At 54.1% G+C, this 19174-nt stretch overlaps 1 protein-coding gene across 2 annotated transcripts in view; it reads right to left on the bottom strand.

Moving 5' to 3' along the window:
- Positions 1-6985: 6985 nt before the first annotated feature.
- TENT4A (terminal nucleotidyltransferase 4A) overlaps positions 6986-19174 on the bottom strand; it is a 44943-nt gene continuing 32754 nt past the window's right edge. Inside the window, exons 7-13 of one of the 2 annotated variants that reach the window (XM_030856613.2) lie at positions 17210-17423; positions 15182-15308; positions 14134-14234; positions 13371-13543; positions 12770-12928; positions 10751-10915; positions 6986-9240 (exon numbers count right to left, since the gene is read on the bottom strand). In XM_030856613.2, the coding sequence (XP_030712473.2) occupies positions 9046-9240; positions 10751-10915; positions 12770-12928; positions 13371-13543; positions 14134-14234; positions 15182-15308; positions 17210-17423 (1134 nt within the window). In that variant the 3' untranslated portion in view covers positions 6986-9045. The remainder of the gene's footprint in view (positions 9241-10750; positions 10916-12769; positions 12929-13370; positions 13544-14133; positions 14235-15181; positions 15309-17209; positions 17424-19174) is intronic. The other variant, XM_060295645.1, reaches the window with a different exon arrangement.

The following is a 19174-nucleotide window of genomic DNA, read 5'->3' as shown; positions in this document are numbered from 1 at the left end:
CCCCAGGACAGGCAACACCGCAGTGAGATGTGTTACAGCTAAAGGGAGGACTTGACATTCTTTTAAATTCTAGTGTGCATCTAGACTCCAATTTTCCTAAAATGAACCTGGAGTCTTACTATTTATTTCCTGCTGCATTTTTCCACATAAAAGCATTTTTTTTAACTCACTGAAGCTTTGCTGTCTATTTGCTTCTTTCCTCCCTGTGTAACAACAGAAGCAGGGAAGAAGCATGTGCACCTCCCCATAAACCGGTGAGATCTCAGCAAGCAGTTTCGCGATGTCCCGCCTGGCACTGAGGCTGTGAGGGACACACACAGGCACGCACACACACTCACACACCTCAGAAAGCTCACGATCTACTGAGTAAAGAAGATAAATTTGAAAAAGTCAAGTAACAGCCTTCTTACCATGGCATAGTAAATATAGTAAATATCAGAAAGCAAGTTGACTGACTGACCAATGACAATTACGGGACCCAGCAAGGTGCAGACAGCCCTTCTGACCCTCCAGGAGGTTCCAAGCAGAGGAGGGAGCCGCTGGGTGTGGACGGAGGAGCCGGCCCTGGAATAAGTGCACAGAGAAGAGGAGGACCCAGTCACCCCCAACCACAGCCAACATTTCCCTATGCCAAAGAGGGACCTGGGACACACAGGTGGAGGCCAGGGGTGTCAGGGCCTCCCACACTCAGGAAGGCCCCCCTGCCCTGCACCAGACCTACCTGGGCTTCTACACCTTCACAGCGAGCTGGAAATTCAGGACATGAGGAGGGAGGGAAGCCAAAAAAACTCCCAACTGCTCTTTGTTTTGCACCCCAAACAGAATTCAGCAGCATTTAGACTGTGACCACAGTGTCACCTCCAGCCAATGAGATGCTTCTCAAAGGGCCAAGCCCCTCAGACCCCACCCAGACAGTTTCTCTTGAAAGCAGCACAGGGGATGCTGGTCTGGCTCAGGGACCCCAGGAAGGAGCTGCATTCCGCTGGCTTCCCACCCTCCTCGACCGAGGCAGCTCGTGTCCTCTCTGGGCTCCAGGGTCTTGTGCTTCAAATGATGGGTCCAGACCATCAGGGCTGGCAGGAGAGATGCAGTGGGTGAGGCCACCAGCACTCTGTTTTGTTTTTATTTTTTAATTTTTTATTGGAGTATAGTTGATTTACAGTGTTGTGTTAGTTTCTGCTATACAGGAAAGTGAACCAGTTATATATATATATATATATATATATATATATATATATATATGTATACCCACTCTTTTTAGATTCTTTTCCCATATAGGTCATTACAGAGTATTGAGTAGAGTTCCCTGTGCTATATAGTAGGTCCTTATTAGCTATCGATTTTATATATAGTAGTGTGTATATGTCAATTCCAATCTCCCAATTTATCCCTCCCCTTCCCCCCCCCCCTTTTTTTTTTTTGCGGTACGTGGGCCTCTCACTGTTGTGGCCTCTCCCGTTGTGGAGCACAGGCTCCAGACGCGCAGGCTCAGCGGCCATGGCTCACGGGCCCAGCCGCTCCGTGGCATGTGGGATCTTCCCGGACCGGGGCACGAACCCGTGTCCCCTGCATGGGCAGGCGGACTCTCAAACCACTGCACCACCAGGGAAGCCCCTCCTCTTCCCCTTTTGTTTGTTTGTTTGTAATGAGCTAGAGCAGGATAGAACAGAATCGATCCCACATGTAAACATGGGCAGTGGTTCATTTAACTTGTAGAGTCATATGTACGTGGCGGCAAAGTAACATGTATTCCTTTCGGTGAGGTGGTCGTAGAAATAGGACACGTGATGCTCTGGGCAATGGGTCTCATCCTGACCCTACAGGAGAATCCCCTGAGGCTTAAAGCTGGTGGGCACAGGCTCCATCTACACAGTTAATTCAGATCCCTACAGGTGGGGCTCAGGCAGCCAGCCTCCATGTAGACACCCACACAGATCTTCCAATCACTTTTGTCAAGAGCAGTGGTGTAACGTGGGCACTTGATGGCCACCCACAAGAAGGAAACACCACAAGTCGTGTGTTAAATAAGTGTCATGGGCCTTCCCAAAGGATAAATGCTCCCCAGGAGGGCCGTGGAGAGACCTGAGGACAGGTGGGAGCCGTGGTTCAGAGCAAGGTGAGGGACCAGTTGGGTCCCCAAAGCCCAGCCACGGCCACATAGGGAGGTATGAACATGGATGGGAACAGTTAGACACCCGAACACCTGACAGCACAGCTTTGGTCTGACGGATCCAGTAACGAACCACATGAGCTTTTAATCTGTATATTTATAAGCAGGGTTTTGTTTTTCCACTTTTCTTTTCCTACTAACTCATTTTTTATTGTATTTTACATGACTATTGGTAATGGCTGACCAGATATTAAAAAATAAACAACTCACAAGTCCTTCAGTACAGACCATTTGAGAGACAAGTGTTCAGAGGTCATCAGAAAGGGCAGCCTTCTCTTCAAAAGGGCTGCCCGGCCCCCTACAGGGGAGCCAGGGTGGTCCTACCAGCCAGCCACGACTGTCCAGGGCTCTTGAAGGCTCAGGCCGAGCTCTAAGGGAAACTTATGCGGCGCTGTGGTGAAGCCAGTGCCCCAGCGCCCGGGCTGGCCAGTGTCCCCTAACTGAGAATGAGGAGGCAAACAGGAAATGAGAGGTGACTGGCTTCCTCCCTGTTCCTCTCTGGACCAGGCGCATTTGGGGGTGCAGAACCCCAAGAAGCTCCCAATTCCAGTCACAGGATACAGTGCTCTGGCCAGCCCCGCAGCATTTGTACGACCTGCAAGTCTCAGCCCCAAACCACTTAAGGGGTATCTTTTCCTTCCTACATAAATGGACCTGCGTTAAAAAAAGGAGGTAAGTAACATTTCAGGAACAATTCAGGCAGTACACGCAGAGAGATAAAACTGGGAAGGAACTATTCAGTACTATAAAGCCTGATGTTGGGGAAGGCCGTCCTGAGGACCCCGGAGAGACATGCCGGGATTTGAGAAGCAGAGACAGGGTTGAGGTTGTGTTTTTGAAAGATGGTGCTCCGTGGAGGGAAGTTGGAGAATGGACTGAAGGCTGACCCCTGGAGTGGCGTCCAGGAGAGGGAGAGGGGGAGGGGAGGGGGAGGGGACGGCCGGGGGAGGGGGAGGAGAGGGCGGGCCCAGGGCGGGGCGTCCGGGAGAGGGGTGGGGATGAGGGCGGGCCAGGGGCGGGGCGTCCGGGAGAGGGGCGGGGATTAGGGCGGGCGGGCCCGGGGCGGGACGACAGGGAGAGCAGGGAGGGGGAGGCGGGTAGGGCAGTCCCAGGCAGTCAGGTTGAGAAGGAAGGGATGGGTCTAGGTCCTGAGGAGTTGTAGGTAGCAGATTTAGAGGCCAACAGATGCCCAGTGGGTGAGGTAGGATGATCGAGGAAGGCTGAGGGCAGCCACCGTGGAAGCAGGTGAGGTCACAGGTAGAGGAGAGACCAGTGTGGCCTTGGGAGTTGCTCCTGGGGAATCCAGCCAGGGTACAAGCAGAGCTGGGAGATGGGAAAATGCGGAGAAAATATCGTCGAGGAGGCCAAGGAGGTGAGGGCGTCCTGGGAGCCCAGCCCAAGAGAAGCAGAGCTGAGGTTGCCCCGAGGTTTCACAGAGTCGCAGGGATGCGAGCCCAGAGGGGAGGCAGAGGGTGGAGAGAGCCATGCAGGCAGCTGGTTCCAGAAGAGGCCAGGAGCCTCCAGAGAGGGAGGAGACGGGGGAGACCTGAAGGGTTTGGAGGCTGGTGGGAGACAGAAGCAGGGGTCTGAGACAGAGGACAGGACAAGTGGGCCCAGCAAAGGCCGGGCTGCACTTCCTGTGTTTATTTACAACGTCGGCGAAGGAGCAGGGCCGGTGCTGCAAACACCCTGGGGCCCCGGCTTGCTTTCTGACCCAGGAGGCAAGGCCATGTCTGAGAGGGGAAGGAGGGGAGCAGGGAGGTGGGGTGTGGATTTGAACCAAGTAGGGGTCGAGACCCATCTCGCTAAGAAAGTGGGAAGGACCACCTGAGCCCTGAGGGTACGGGGAGTTGTGTCCCATCTCACCCCACACCTGTTAAGTGACCCTGGCCGAGTTCCTTAACCTCTGCACCTCCCCTCACTCACCTGCGGATGGGACGTCACCTGTGCCCAGCGTGGAGGCATGCAAAGCCACAGCGCTGGTGGCGTCACAGGGTGATCCGGGCCCACTAAGTACTTAGAACGTCAGCCTCGTCTCTGCGGGGCCCTCGGCCCCGGCCTTAGCGGACCCCCACCCCCGCCCCCGCTGTTCCTTCCCCTGCGCAAAGGGCCGAGGGGTGCGGGTCTTGCCGGGAGAATGCAATTGAGAGACAACGGTGAGGGATCTGACCACGAGGGCCTGAGTGCGCTTGAAGCTGGATGAGAGAGGAGGCGCCAGGGGCAGAGGAAGATGGGGTCCATCAGGAAGGAGCCGAAAGGACCAGAGGACGGGATGAGAGCGCACTTTCCAGAATCCGTCTTTATGAGGGCCACTATCTTACGACATAAACACTGGCCATGAAAACCAAGTCCAGGTGGTTTTCTCATAACCATTTGAACACATCAACCCAGGGGGCTTCCGGCTGGCCCTCAACACCAGTGTGAGGCGAAGGGGTTCAGCCTGAAGTCAGCAGTCTTTCGGGGGATCACGGGAGACCTTGAGGCGCTCTGGGCTGGCACGCGGCTCCAATGAAAGCAGAACTCACCCTACCTTCTGAAAACCCCACTAACGAACACCGGGTTTATCCATCTTGCCCACTCTGGGGCCTGTGAATCACGAATTGGTCCTTCTCCAGGACCCTGTGATGCTGGGAGACTGACAGCGAATGACACCAGCCAGTGTGGCCAGGGTGCCTTCCTCATCAACTGCTGGGGAACCGCCCTGCCCGCACGCAGCCAAGGAAACACAGTAACGAAACCTATCCTTGAGTCGTCCTTAACCAATGGGAAGTAGCCCCAAGGGTGGGGTGTTTGGGGTTCTGTGCTTCATGGTAGCCACTATCCACTGTAATCAGCTTGCTCTGGTCATCTAAGTCGCCTAAAGATTGGCAAGAGCTTTGCAAGTTCTGAAGTGTAACGATAAACATCACACCCTCCTCAAAGTTTCATCAAATCATCACAGGGGGTGAATGCAGCCAATATTTCATAATAACTTTAAATGGAGGATAAGCTACAAAAATACTGAAATACTATGCTGCACACCTGAAACTAATATCGTTAAGTCAACTATACTTCACTAGAAAAATAAAGAATACGTTTTAAAAAATCATCACAAGGTGACTGAAACAAAAACGTGTACGTGTGTCTGGATTACCAATGTCACCGCCACCGTGCACACAGGCTGTCTGGGGGCAACGTGCCAGGCACCTCGAACGGGGATAAGACAGGGCACAAGAAACCCTGCAGCAACTCGAAGAGGAAATCCTGGAGGGAATTCCCTGGTGGTCCAGTGGTTAGGGCTCCACGCTTTCACTGCTGAGGGCCCAGGTTCAATCCCTGCTCAGGGAACTAAGATCCCACAAGCCACGAATCTCAAACAAACAAACAAACAAATAAATAAATGAAAAGGGAAGTCCTGGAGATGTGGCCGCGAGGGGTTTATCTGGAAGCCTGGGAGTCAGCGCTGATGGGCCCTGAGACAATGTGCTGGCCGGGCAGAGGGTCACACTGAGGCCGAGCTGCAGTGGGACCCTCACGACAGCCAACGCTGGCTCGCCAAGTCCCGGGAGGACGCAGGGCCCCGCCGGGACAGCACAGGTACTGCCTCCCCGCTGAGCTCCCCGAGGCCCTGCTTACACTTCAGGTAACCGCAGTCTCCACGCCCCCGGGTTCCAGGCTCCCGGTGCAACTGGCCTGTTCAGCCCCTTCTCCTCGGGGAGGCCTCAAGTATCTGCGGTCACACCATCCGAGCTCCCGTGGAGAGCTGTGGGCAGAAACCCCGAGGCGGCCAAGGGCGACCCCGCCCCCCACCCATCACCCCGTCCACCAGGCGGCCTTACCAGCTCCACCTCCAGGTCGACCCCGGATCCTAAACCCGCACTGCAGCCCGTCCAGTGCCCCGAGCAGCCGTCCTCTCTCGCCTAGACCATCCCAGCACCATCCTCCAGAGGTGGCCGCAGTGGCACGGAGAGCCTCCCACCTCCCCTCGCGGCCTCCAGGCGCTCGCCCAGCCCACCGCCCTCCTATCTAGCTCCTGCACCCCGCCTCGGCCATCAGGCCTCCTGCTGTGCCCCTGATGCACCCAGCTCCCTGGCGCCACTCAGGCCCCGGGCTCCAGGCCGCCCCTGGCGGTCCTGTTAAGAAAAACACACCCGTCACTCTTCACCTCCAGCCACGGCATCCTGCCCTGCTGAGGCCACGTGGCGTCGGCTGCTCTCGGAGGTCTCCTGCGACCTCACTGGAACGTGGGTGCCTGAGGAGCAGGCCTGGCATCTCCAGACAGCACCTGCCCAGGGCACCCTCGGAAGGTGGAAGGACCCGAAGGAGCACTGGACCCGTGACACCAGCCTTACAGCACGCCAGGCTCTACCAACCAGGTCCTGGAGCACCCCACTCGCGGGCCTCGCAGCCCGGGACAAGCGGCTCAGTCACTCGCCGGTAAGAACTGTTACACGTTTCCTTATAAATCCTAATCATCAGCTACATTAAGCCGCACCGTGATGTTCGGTGGTTTAAAATGCGTTATTCTGAAGTGATAATAACGTTGACCTCAAAGAGCCGTGGAAGAAACAGATGAGTCGTCAGGAAGTCAGTACAGTGTCACAACGCGCACAAGGAGCATCATTTAAGTGGCTTTGGTGCACCCTGCCAGCCTAGCCCGTGGCGGGTCTGGTTCTCCTGCGCTCAGCCTGCAACCTCACCAGGTTCTGAGTTCACCGAACCAGTGGTAACACGACGGCCCGCCCTCCGAACTTAGAGAGGTCAAGGACATAAACTGCAGGAGCCGTAACGTAACATAGACCCCGCAAGGAAAGACACACTCAAAGGCGACACCTCCTGGTTTCCAAAGTTTATTAAAAATCAAAGAATAGAAAAACTTTACATAAAAATATGTCAATTTTAGCTTCCACATTGTTGTCCACACACACAAAAAATCGAAACATGATATCCTGTTGTCAGGCCCGTGGCGTGTGGCCACAGGCAGCCGGGCCAATTCATTGGTTCACCGTGACGGGGCTGGAGCCTGGCGCCCGGGTCAGGGACTGAGGGTCCCGAGGCACACCCGAGGGCGCTCCCACGGTACCCCGCGGTCCCCCGCAGCGTTTCCTTGGAGGAGGGTTACAGTCAATATTGCTAACGCGTAGAGATTAGTACAGGCCTACGGATCAGTTTTTATAAATATTTCTTTATCAATAGGTTCATGATTTAAATATCTTTAAATACTTTTGATAACCTCCGATCATCAAGAACTGCAGACAAAGTGTGCTGCTCGGCTCTGGGAGCCTTCCAGGGAGCCCTGCAGGCGCGGCTGGCCACTCTCAACGCACGGGGGCCAGTCCTGCTTCCAGGGGGCCCGCAGATGCAGTGAAGCTCTCTACACTCAGACCCCACTTGAGGACGCCCCGCTTCTGCATGTCACTGGGGTCACGGCAGTAAGCTTCTCGTCCCAACCTTCTCTGCTAGTGGACTTCAAAGACCATCCCACCTGTAGCGTCAGCAGGGTCAGGACTCCCATTTTAAAAATGGGAGTCGGATGACCTAGAAGAGGCACCTAACTCCCAGGACACCTGTGGTGCTCCAAAAACTCAGGGTGAGGCAGGATGGGTATATTAGTGTTCAAAAATGGGTAACAAAGACAGTGGCTGTCATGGCAGAATACACTTGCATAGTATACCTGTATGCTTCTCAAGCCGGGCGCCAGCCGCTCCGGGGCCCGACACTGGGCTGTGCTCTCCTGTGATGTGTTAAAAACCCCTCCACAGCGCACTGAGCAGCTCAAGTGCTTCTCCTATATTTGCTCTTAACAGAACGAATGCATACTGCTACAGATTCCACAATGGAATCAACATAATTCCTTTCTCCACATTCCTAAAACTGGGTACCATTGTCCGTGACGCTGTTCACCAGACCCATCATTTACAGGCTATGTTACTAAAACTGAGGCGTTTCAAAGTTCACATTTGCTTAAGATTTCATCATGTGACAACCTTTCCTCCCCATAGAAAGTTATACACTCTGGCACTCTAAATGCTGGGTCTGTTGTCTAGTTTAAAAGAACCAAACCCAAAACATTAAAACTCCACGGTCAGAGCAAGACAACAGACAGGCCGGACGGCAGAGCCGGCGGGCAGCTGGTCAGAAGGCTTCGGAGCCAAACCCCTTCGGAAACCCGCTGGGGGGGCGGGTGAGGGGGAGACTCAGCTCCTTCACCACGAACTGAGAGGCCTCACGTCTGACCAAAAGAAGGAACATAAAAATAAACCCCAAGCCCCTCGTTCGCGGTGTTCGTAACAACGCTCATCAGACAACCAGCCGACAGGATGAACCCAACTTAGAAAATGCAACTCGGGAAAGGATCTAAGCTCGTTTAAAAAAATTCCCTTCTCCCTTAAATATAACTTATGTGAAAATATGAAATTAAATAAAAAATATCTGAGTTATTGCACAAATCATAAATTTCCAATATTTACATAGAAAAACAGTTCTGAAATTTGAAACAAAATGTGAGGGCAGTAAAACAAGGATGACCTCCCAACAAATAACGGGGTTCGATCTCCGTTGCTCTGACAACGTGGAATGAAGTACCAACGCAAAGGACAGACACGGTACCGAGAAAGGCCAAGGCCCCGTCCGTCCCCGCAGCTCCTGGTCCAGCACTGAAGGGAGACTCCTGGGAAGGCAGAAGGCAGCGTCCACGTCCAGTGAGGCTCCACAGACGAGCACGGGAGCCGTTCTTCATGACGGACGTGGCCACCACACAAGGAACATGCAGAGCGAGCAGCCGAGGGCGCCGGGGGCCCGGCTGGCGTGCTGGGTGCTGGTCTCAGGTCCCGGGGGCGCCGAGGCCACCCGGCTCCAGTCTGGGAGGTGTGGGCCGGGTGGCGCCACCAGGAGTATTATCTGCTGAGACTGACGGGCAGGCTGTCCCTCGTGTGTGTGTGTTTTCTCCTCCTCCAGCCGGCGCGGTTATACTGGTGGTGCCCCCGGTTGCCCACGGGAGGCCGCACCCCTCCGCTGCCCACCGCACTGTAGCTGCCACCTTGGCCGTGGCTGTGGGAGCCCTTCATGGACAGTTTCATGCCGCTGTGCTGCTGAGGGGACCAAGAGGGACACAGGGTTGGAGGCCATCCTGGACAGGGCCCACGTGGAGACCCGCCGCCTCCGCGGGCTGGGAGCCCGAGCGAGAAGGAGGCACGACCCCGCTGGGGGGTCTGAAGGGCGGCGGGCCCGCGGGCAGGGCTGCAGGCTGCGCACGGTGGCCCGCTGCGCGTGTGCACCTGACCCCAGACGCGACGGGACGGACAGCGAGCCTCCGCTCACGCCTCACAGGGACTCCTGTTGCTACCTCCAGACACGGAGAACCACCCCTGACCCAGAGCTTTGGCAACACGAGAACTGTGGGCCTGTGTCAAACCACACGTGTTCATATCCAAATACGTCTGGAACCTCACTTCTAGCTGCTTCTACGTGTCCACAGAGATAAGAGAGTCCCTCTCACTTTCTCCCCCAGACTTCGACCATGACATTCTGGAAACACACGAGCGGGTTCCGTGTCCGTGGGGTGTGTGCAGGCTGCTCCCAGGCCGCCAAGCCCCACGCACAGCAGACCAGGGAAGACATGGCTGGTCTCAGGAAGGTTTCAGAGCAAAACCAGCAAAAGGGGGTTAAGAAGGAAAGCCAAAATGCTATTATTAAGGAAGAGCACTTTTGCCCTCTGCAAAGTTGTAATTTCATCCTGAGTATTTCTAACAGATCAGCGTAGCAAGCCAGGTAGCGACAGGATGGGTAAATCCAGGAAGGAACGTTCTACTACTTAACTCTAAATGAAAAAGATAAGCAGGACTCAGTGACATAGGTCCAAAGAGCCAACCCTCAGGGATCAAAACTTACTGGCAAATGTGATTAGACAAGCAACAGAGAGCGCTGACCAGCGCGGAGGTGGACAAGCGCCGTCAGCCTGGGCGCATTGGCCTTCGGGCCTCGCACCCCGACCCCCATGCCTGGACACGGTCATGGCTCTTTCCAACATCCTGGCACCTTAACAACGACCTGTCTTCCTGATACCAAGTTTCTAATGTGTGGGATCTGGACTTAGAGCAGCCACAGGGCAATGGACAAATGCATTCACAGGGACCACCCCACCCCGGTCACTAGAAAAGCAATCGCACGCAGGCCCTGCCAGGCCCTCTGCCCAGGGCACCCACGGCAAAGAACAGGGAGGGAGGGAAACTGTGGGAAGACAACACTGCTCACGGCGTGATTGATGCTTCTTGAAAACCAAAGTTCTTTTAGCATGTAAATTAACAGAAAAATGGGAAATCAAAATATTCTTCGCTTCAAACATAATTTTTATGCTAACAAATTCAATAGAAAAAAGAGATCATGATGAATTAAACTATACGAAATTTTAAAATAATTTCTTAACACTTGTAAAGTTTTGTTTGTTACAAGGGAAAGCAAACATGAAGCTGAATGATCAGAGAAGAAAAAAAAAAAAAGAATCTCTGTGGAATTCCCTCTCTCGTGGAGAAAGCATTAAGCACCGGGCTATCACAAACCTGCTTGGTGGGAACCCAGGACCCGGGCGGACAGGACTCATACCTTGTGATACAGGTGAGGGCTGGAGAGCGCGTTGGGCGGCGCAGATGGGACGGCCGGGGAAGACACGTGGTGGACAGCTTTCAGCGCTGGAGCTCCTTCGATGCCAGCTGGTCTACAGGGCACGGGGGCCACCCCGAGCGTTGGTGGAGGTATAGTAAACCTGGTCTGGGAGAGAACGAGCAGAGACGTCCGTGAGGCACCAACGCAACACAGGCTAAACCAGCCCGTCCTTCCCATGGGCGCCGACGAGGGTGCCATTTGCAAACAGGCCCCTTAGCTTGTGCCCGACTACAACATCTTATTTTGAATCGGACACATTCTATACTCTGAAACAGCAGCGACGATGTGAAGTATGTCCAGTCACCCAAGTCGTGAGGTTTTAATATTCACTGAAGACCAAACAATTCAAAAACATTACCTGTACCCCCTGGTCTCCAGAAAGAGCCCTCAGCAAGGCAGATGACAGGCGTGAGGCTGGCCCGAGCGAAGGCCCACAGACGGGGTGGACACCCTCCCCGCTCTCGTCAGAGTCCCCAACGCTTCCGTCTTTGCATCACTGGCCCGTCACGGGGCAGAGGTGCTGGTGGGAGCCCCTCCACTCACTTTCAACAACCTCACTGCTCTCGTCTTAGAAGTGGATGCATTTGCCCCAAAGACCTCTGGAGCGTGACCGTGGCCACCGGGGCAGCGGCTGCAGCAGGAGCTGGGGCCTCAGGGGTGCGCTCGGGGGCTGCAGGGCACACACAGTGCCCCTTCCTCACACCTCCTCCCCCCCCACCCCGGGGCCTGAGCACACCTGCGGCCTCTCCTCCGTGGGGGCTCTGCGGCCCCAGCTCTAAGTCCCCACTGCACCCCGAGTGGGCAGGGGAGACTGTACACGTGAGGTTTTCAAGTGGGATTTCCCTTAGTTACCCCACTGGAAGTAATGTTTGAAGTTTGGGACTACAATGAGAAAGTGGGCTTTGAGCCTCGTCTTAAAACTTGAATGACCTTAGCTTCTGCCTCACTCACTGTCCGTGCAGGTGACAGATGGGACCCGGCACAGCATGTGGCCCTGACCATCCCCCCGACATCCCCAGCGTCCTGGAGGGAGAGCACTGGCAGCACGGATCGGCACGCAGCTCTCGAGGGAGCTGAGCCCGAGGAAAGGTTAGAGCCAAGTTCATCATTTGTGGCAGTTTACTTTCCCAGCGCAGGCACCTGCCTCTTCATTTCACGCTTACGCAGCAACTGAAGGTTTCTGGGGGTGCTATGCTGACGGCCGCCTCCACGCATCCTGGGCCCGCTGCCCTCAGTCCCCGTGGCCTGAGGCGTGTCCCGAGAACGCCCTGCTGGATGGAGAGCCAAGCAACGCAGAGGAACCCGGCAATACGTTCGCACGCACCCGCGTTGCTTTACGCTCAGATCATACCCCACACTGTGGAAACGGGTTCTACTGTAGAAGTCAATTAACGGGACGGGCTTTATATACATGTAATTGATGTATATTTGGGAAGTAGGTACAAATTTAAAATATTTAAAATTAACTTTTACGCTCTAATTTTGTCTGAATTTTTTAAAAGAGGACATATTCAAATAGAAAAAAAAACCTATAAATACTGCCTAATGGATAACGTGGAAAAGTCAAAGTTTATATCAAAACTTAGTAAGAGTGTAAACACTGAGAATCTAGGGGAGAGCAAGGACAGTGTCCGTCTCTGCCCAGGGACGGCAGCGGAGTCCCTCTCTCAGCATGGCCCCAGGGAGGTGGCCTCACGCTTGCAGAAAAGCCACCTCGGTGCCTGGGAACCAAGAGTCCCCTCACTGCAAACACAGGGCCTGGCGGGCCTCAACTGCACGGACGTCCCTTGAACAACAATTACATCCTATCCACCCACAGAAGATGAGAATTTCCTACAAGACAGAAGCGGAACTTCCAGAGACTTCTAAAGTTGCTTCTGTAAGTTCTACCGTACCAGCCAGTCCTACAGCGCAGGCAGCAGCTGGGAGCTGGTCCCGGGGCTGTCACCAGCCACGTACCTGGGTGTTAGTTGCCATGACCAGCGTCCTGGGCGTGGCCGACTGAGGTCTGCCGCTCGGCACGGGCAGGGCGGCAGGCAGGCTGGCCGGCAGAGGGGCAGGCACCTGGAGGCTGAACTGGCGCACGCTGGGTGTCGGGCAGGGGGGCGTGTCCGAATCCTGGGGGTGACAAGAGGATGGCTGCACCCGAGGCCCATGCCCCTAACATCGATGGGAGCAGCCAAGGGTGAGCCCCCAGGGTCCTGGGATGTGGGCAGCCCCAGTCTGCCCAGGTCTCCCCCGAGTCATAAGACATGGGCAGAAGAATGTAAGCGAAGAAGAACGTAAAGGAGATGCAGAAGAGACGCCCAGACTGCAAGGTCTCATCTCCCAGTAAGTGGGTGAGACACGATCCACGGCAGCCGCGCTGCGCGGGCCCACCGCTCCCGAGGGGCCACGTGCCCGCCACCTGAGGCTCTAGGCACAGCGGGGACCGCTGGGCGCGCACGCGGGGTGGCCTCAGGCACACAGAGCAAGCGATAAAGCGAGGGGGGCAGAGTTTAAACTCACTGCTGTGGGCGTTTTCCACACACACACACACCCCCCCAGCAGAAACACTCACGATGTCGCTTCCGGAGAGCGAGGACACAGAGGAGGCAGACGAGCCGGAGGACAGGAGCTGGGGGCTGGGCAGGGACAGGGCCAGGCGTGGGCCGCAGGGCGACTCGGGGTCCCGGCGCGGAGGCTGCTCCCCCTCGCATGTGCCCGTCCGCTCGGTGGTCTTAATCCTGTCGTCTGTGGAGGGAAGACAGAGCTGTCACGCACCTCAGCCCAAGGGCCCCGCCGCGCCTTAAACGCTGCTCAGGGGCCTGACAAACCGCATTTCTAATTTACTTCGTTTCGATTAATTTTTAAAATTACACTTCAGTTACTGGAGAACATTTAAATAGGCCTGGAACAACGTGGATGTACAGTTTCATCTGGAAATTGCACAAACCCTGATCACGATGTGCTCTGGGTATAAAAACACACTGGATTTCAAGGGCACAGTACCGAAAAAAAAATCTCAGTAACTCTGTATATTGACTACCTGTTCAAATGTTAATATTCTGAACACTAGAAGTTGAAAGAAATATATTATCAAAATTAATTTCACCTGCTTCTTTCCACGCTGGCAATGCAGTTACTAGGAGCTTTAGAACTGCACGTGTGGCACACACGTTATTTCTACTGTACAGCACTGGCCTAACCTTAACAGTTTTAAATGAAACTCTCACAGAAAGCGAGGTGCCCCTGGAGTGAACAGTTTACCACCAAGGGACAAAGAGACACTGCTGCACCGACGGGTCAGGCGGCGCAGCAACGGCCCTGGGCTGGCCTCTCACCGGCGTCTGGCGGCGCGTGGGCCCGGCCGCCCCACTTCTCCTTGATCCACGCCCGGTAGTCGATCACCTCCTGGGTCACCTTGATGATCCTTCCTAAGGTGCTGCAGCAGGAGGACACGGGCAGTCAACAGTCCTTCCCAGCAGCTACTTTACATTTTAACACAGAACCTCACTAACCGAAAGGCGGGCAAAGAGCTGAAATAATTTTACAAATCTGTATGACTTCCGGGGTTTGAGCCCAAACATACTTTGCAATCACAGTACAGAAAAAATGGGTGCTCTTAGGCAGAAATCCTTGGACCTACGTCTATCTACAAAAGACCGCTGACGCCCGGGGCCGAGTAGGGAAGCCCGCCCTCCCCAGCCCCAGTGACCACAGGGGTCCCGTTTCCCAGCACTCGGGCGAGACAGTGAGATACCAGCACGGGCCCAAAGCTCTGCCTGCAAACGCTGAGTGGACTGAGGCCGCAGAGCCCTGTGCCACCACCGCTGGGGCCAGGCCTCAGAGGCCACTGTCTCCATCACCTGCCAAGGATGGAGGTGGCGGTCCTGCTGCGGTGACCACTGGTGACCATCACCTCAGCCTTCCTCTCAACTCCCCCCCTCCAAGTCCCTCCACCTCCACCACAGCAGCAGCATCTGGGCTCAGAAAGAAATATTGCTCATCGCCAATCAAAGCATACACCACGAGAGTGCACACTCAAAACGGGGAATGGGGGACAAGTGTGCAGGAAGGGGCTGGGGCGGGGGGCAGACGTGTCCCTCGGAGCTGAGCACCCACATTTTGAAGACGGCCTGAGAAAAAGCACCACGTGCCACAGCTTTAAAAGCCAGAAATGAGCTCCCCAAAACTAACACCTGAGAAAATGTTAACTCCCTAAATAAAAAATTTTCCACCCTTGAGCACGATGACCGTCCTGAACTCCTGAAAGGCCTTCCTTTACCAGTATTTCCCAGTTCTCCCAAGATAGGGTGGCACACCCGTCAACAAACGACAGAGGCCAGGGCGCCGGTGCTGCAGAGGCTGCGGCACCCAGGACAGGGCTACCTTTCGGAATCTCTGTTGGGATAGGACCTGGCGAGCGGCGACACGGCGTGGCTGAGAACGATGTAGGCGTAGTCGAACACCTGCTTCACTTGCATGGCCCCGTAGGAGCTCCGGCCCACGTCGTTCCCTGAAACAGAAAGGTTGCCGTGGGAGCTGCTACCCAGCCGCGTGGTCCTCTCGCGTGAGCCTTTCCCACACAGGCTCCCAGCCCTGAAACACCCTCCAGACCCCCCAGCACAGCTGGATCGGGCACCAGGAAGTGCACAGCGCCCACCGCCGCGGGCAGCTGGGGGCGTTGCAGCCCGAGGGCCCCTCTCACCATCAGATCAGGATCCATGTCCGTTAAAGGAGCCGTCATTCATGGAGACGGAGTGACAGCTCCTCAAACGGTAGGGTCACCCCCCGGATGGCAGGAAGCACAATGGAGCCAAGGCACAACCTTAACCAGACGGCCAGGGCCTGCCCGAGAGGACAGGTCAGCCTGAGCCCCGCACCTGTCAGCACCGAGGGGGCCTGAAGGAGCAAACCCTCGAGGACAGAAGGTGCCAAGCCGAACTCTTGGGTGGATGGCAAATAAAGACGAAGCCGCCACTGAAGTCGGCAAGAGCCACAGGCAAGGAGCTGACTCTTGTTAAGAATGGCAGGGTTTCCAAGTTTAATTTTGACACGTAACTCGCTCTTCACAATTCAGGTGAGGGTGTTTTTTAGGAGATATATCCTTAAGTATTGGAATTGTCTCCTTTCCAGGTTTAATAATAATGTAACCCAGTTAACTGTGTGGGTTTTCATTTTTCAGTTATATTTCAGCAAACACTGAAGACCAAGGAATTGCCTGCCATTTAACTGATCCAAACAGACAAACCGGTGAGAGAAACCTGTCCTGCTGGGCTGAGGGATAAGCACCTGTGTGGACTACAGCGCTTACAGATCACAGAGGAGAGTCTTTCAAAAGATTTTTAAGAAATAAATTTCATACCCCAGAAGCCACAAAACAAAACAGAAATCATAAATTTGAGGATGTTGGAAAACATATACAGGAGCAAAACAATAAAAAATACCAAATACAGACACAAGAGACAAAAGTACAGCGTGTCAACAAAGAAAGGCTTCCCTGACGCACAGAGGACCTTACAAAGTCAGTGAAGACAGGCCAGCAGACAGATGGACAAAGCACATGAGCTCACACAAAAAGTAACACAAAGGGCAGTGGGCCTGGAGCTAACAATCTCCACCACCCTTCCTGTCACTTGTCTGTCACTGACTTTATCACCAACAGTAAGTACACTGTGTCACCTAATAAATGCTCAATAAACATTTTGCACAATTGATAGTAACCATGTGTTTAACCTCACTCATCATTAAAGAACTGTAAGGTACGTGACAACGTGTACTGCACGGTCTCATCAGATCGGCAAAGATTTAAAAGACGGTCACCAAAGGTGTGGGTGTAAAGCATCCTAACCTGCCTCGGGGTCTGCAAGGAGGAAGCCCTTACAACGAACACTCCCCATGCACAGAGGAAAAGGGTCTCGCGTGCATTGTTTAAATAAATGACAAGCTGCAGTCTGTTGGTATTATGTGACGCCATTCCATTAATAAGGAGGCAACAATCAATGTTAATATCCACGTATGGAAAACTGGAGAAAAACACATCAAAAGGGAGGGGATTATGGCATACTTCACTTTTCTATGTGACAAACTTCCGGGAAGCAGATGGTTTATGATGGATACGTAACACTTTTCTATTCAGAAAAAATAAATTTTTTTTCTTAATTCTCACTTTCTATGTTCTTCTGATTACAGAAAGTAAACGAAGTTGCAACTTTACAGTACGTTAATGAGAAGCATTAAGAATGAATTCTGAACGTGCCACCATTGACTCTGTCAGTACAGCAGGAACCTACATCAGATCACATGCCCTCGGCTCAGTGTGTGTGTGTGTGTGGGGGGGGCCTGTGGATGCCCCTCCACACCCGGCTGGCGCGCGATGCCTCCAGGATGGGGCGGGTGCAAGGCGAGGGTCCTTACCAGGCAGCAGGGGGTCCTCAATGCACAGCATCGACGGCCTGTACCCGCTGGTCATGGCTTTCATGATCTCCTCTTTGGCGATATAGGCACCTCCTTCTTTTATTCTAATACCAGTTTTCAAGTAATTAAAATTTCTTCCGTAGAGTTCAAAAAATTCTACAAGAAGCATTCCAAGGTTTTCATCAGCTCTCCGGGCATCAATTCTTGGATGCAACTGTAAAAGCAAGGCATCCACGGTTTGTTCGGATTCTGGTCACTCTCTAGGGACAGCTGCGCGAGGCGGCCTCGGCTAGCCTGCCAAGGGTGCACACAGTCGGTGGCCCTCCCTTGCGCACCAGCACCGTGAGGACACTCGCAGAGGCAGCCAGGAGGCACCAACAAAGCCTGGATATCTTTTGCCAATCAAGAGTGCTCAAAAGAAATAAAAGTTTCTCCTCTGAATTTTTATATTATACTTTAATTCTTTGAAATCTGTAACCCATATAGCTACCTCCTACACAGACATCTGATGAACCGCAAATTCCCCAACACTGATAAATAAGTGGACCATGTTCTGCACAATTTAGAGTCACCCAGATGGTGGAGGTGCTTTCACGGATTCTAATCTCAATTCCATTGTTCTGAAATACAGCCGACAGGGGGCAGTGTGAGACTGAACAGTACCACAGGGCAACGTGAACCGGTTAATGTTAACTGTGTGTGGTAGTCAGCACCGCATCAGCACCGCATCCTTCCCTGCCCGGGCATACGGGTGCGCGTCAGCCTCAGCTCCACACCACGCTTTCTTGAAGCAGGTAATGGATTTATTCTGAAGCTCCAAGCCCCTGTCTACTGACCCCACCCAAGCGTCACTAATTTAAGAGGCTCACGAATGTGAGCAACAGGGACCTGCACTGCCCACTGTGACGGCCACGAGCCGTACGTGAGTGTTTATATTTAAACGAATTAAAACAAACAAACTAAACATTCAGTTTGCTGGTCTGCTATAGCCACACTGCCAGCGCCCCGTAAGCACACATGGCCATGCTGCTGGACCGAGCAGACAGCACTGCCCTCACACAGCAAGTCACACTGGACAGCAGCAATCAAGAAAGGACGGTCAAGTCCGAGAGGACGTAGAAGTCCGAGTCCCAGCAGAAGCACAAGGGCTGAAAATGCTTATAGCACAGGGCTCCTCAAGGAAATACGGTTTCTAAAGCCTGCAGGTGTTTTCAGGGTTCGGAAGACCTTACAAAGGCACAATGCTGCATTCTTACTTTTGCCTCACCTTCTCCCTTCCTTATTTTCCTGGCCTTAGTCAAAAATCATCCAGCTGAGAGCCCACCCGGGGCAAGGCTGGGCCTCCTGACCTCAATGAGCCGTGAAATGAACACAGACGCTACAGCAGTCACGGCTTTGAGGCAGGGCGGGCAAGGCACCGAGGGGTGGGCAGGGGATAGCGGCAACCCCGCCCCGGCCAGGTGCGGCCTCCATGGTCACTTCAGACGGGGAGTCCAGCACCACAGAAGTGGGCAGTGGTCCGTTACAAGGCTACTGGAAGAGTTTCAATCAGGAAAACAGGAGGAGATAAATTAAGCGCACAACGTTGTGCTCTGTTCAAAATAATGTCCGGGGCTTCCCCGGTGGCGCAGTGGTTGAGAGTCCGCCTGCCGATGCAGGGGACACGGGTTCGTGACCCGGTCCGGGAAGATCCCACATGTCACAGAGCGGCTGGGCCCATGAGCCATGGCCGCTAAGCCTGCGCGTCCGGAGCCTGTGCTCCGGAATGGGAGAGGCCACGACAGTGAGAGGCCCGCATACCGTAAAAAAAAAAAAATAATGTCCGAAAACTTGGGAAGAACGGCTACAAGGGCAGCATCTCCAAGGTGAAAGGGGAGGCCAAGGCAGTGTCATTAGAACAGTAAGAAAATGGGCACGGAACTCCATTTTCACTGTTCTTACGGCACCTCTGCAAAAACATGTCAA

Source organism: Globicephala melas, chromosome 3, assembly GCF_963455315.2.
Source record: "Globicephala melas chromosome 3, mGloMel1.2, whole genome shotgun sequence".
In the NCBI taxonomy this organism is placed as follows: Eukaryota; Metazoa; Chordata; class Mammalia; order Artiodactyla; family Delphinidae; genus Globicephala; species Globicephala melas.
This window is presented reverse-complemented; position numbering and strand designations above follow the sequence as displayed.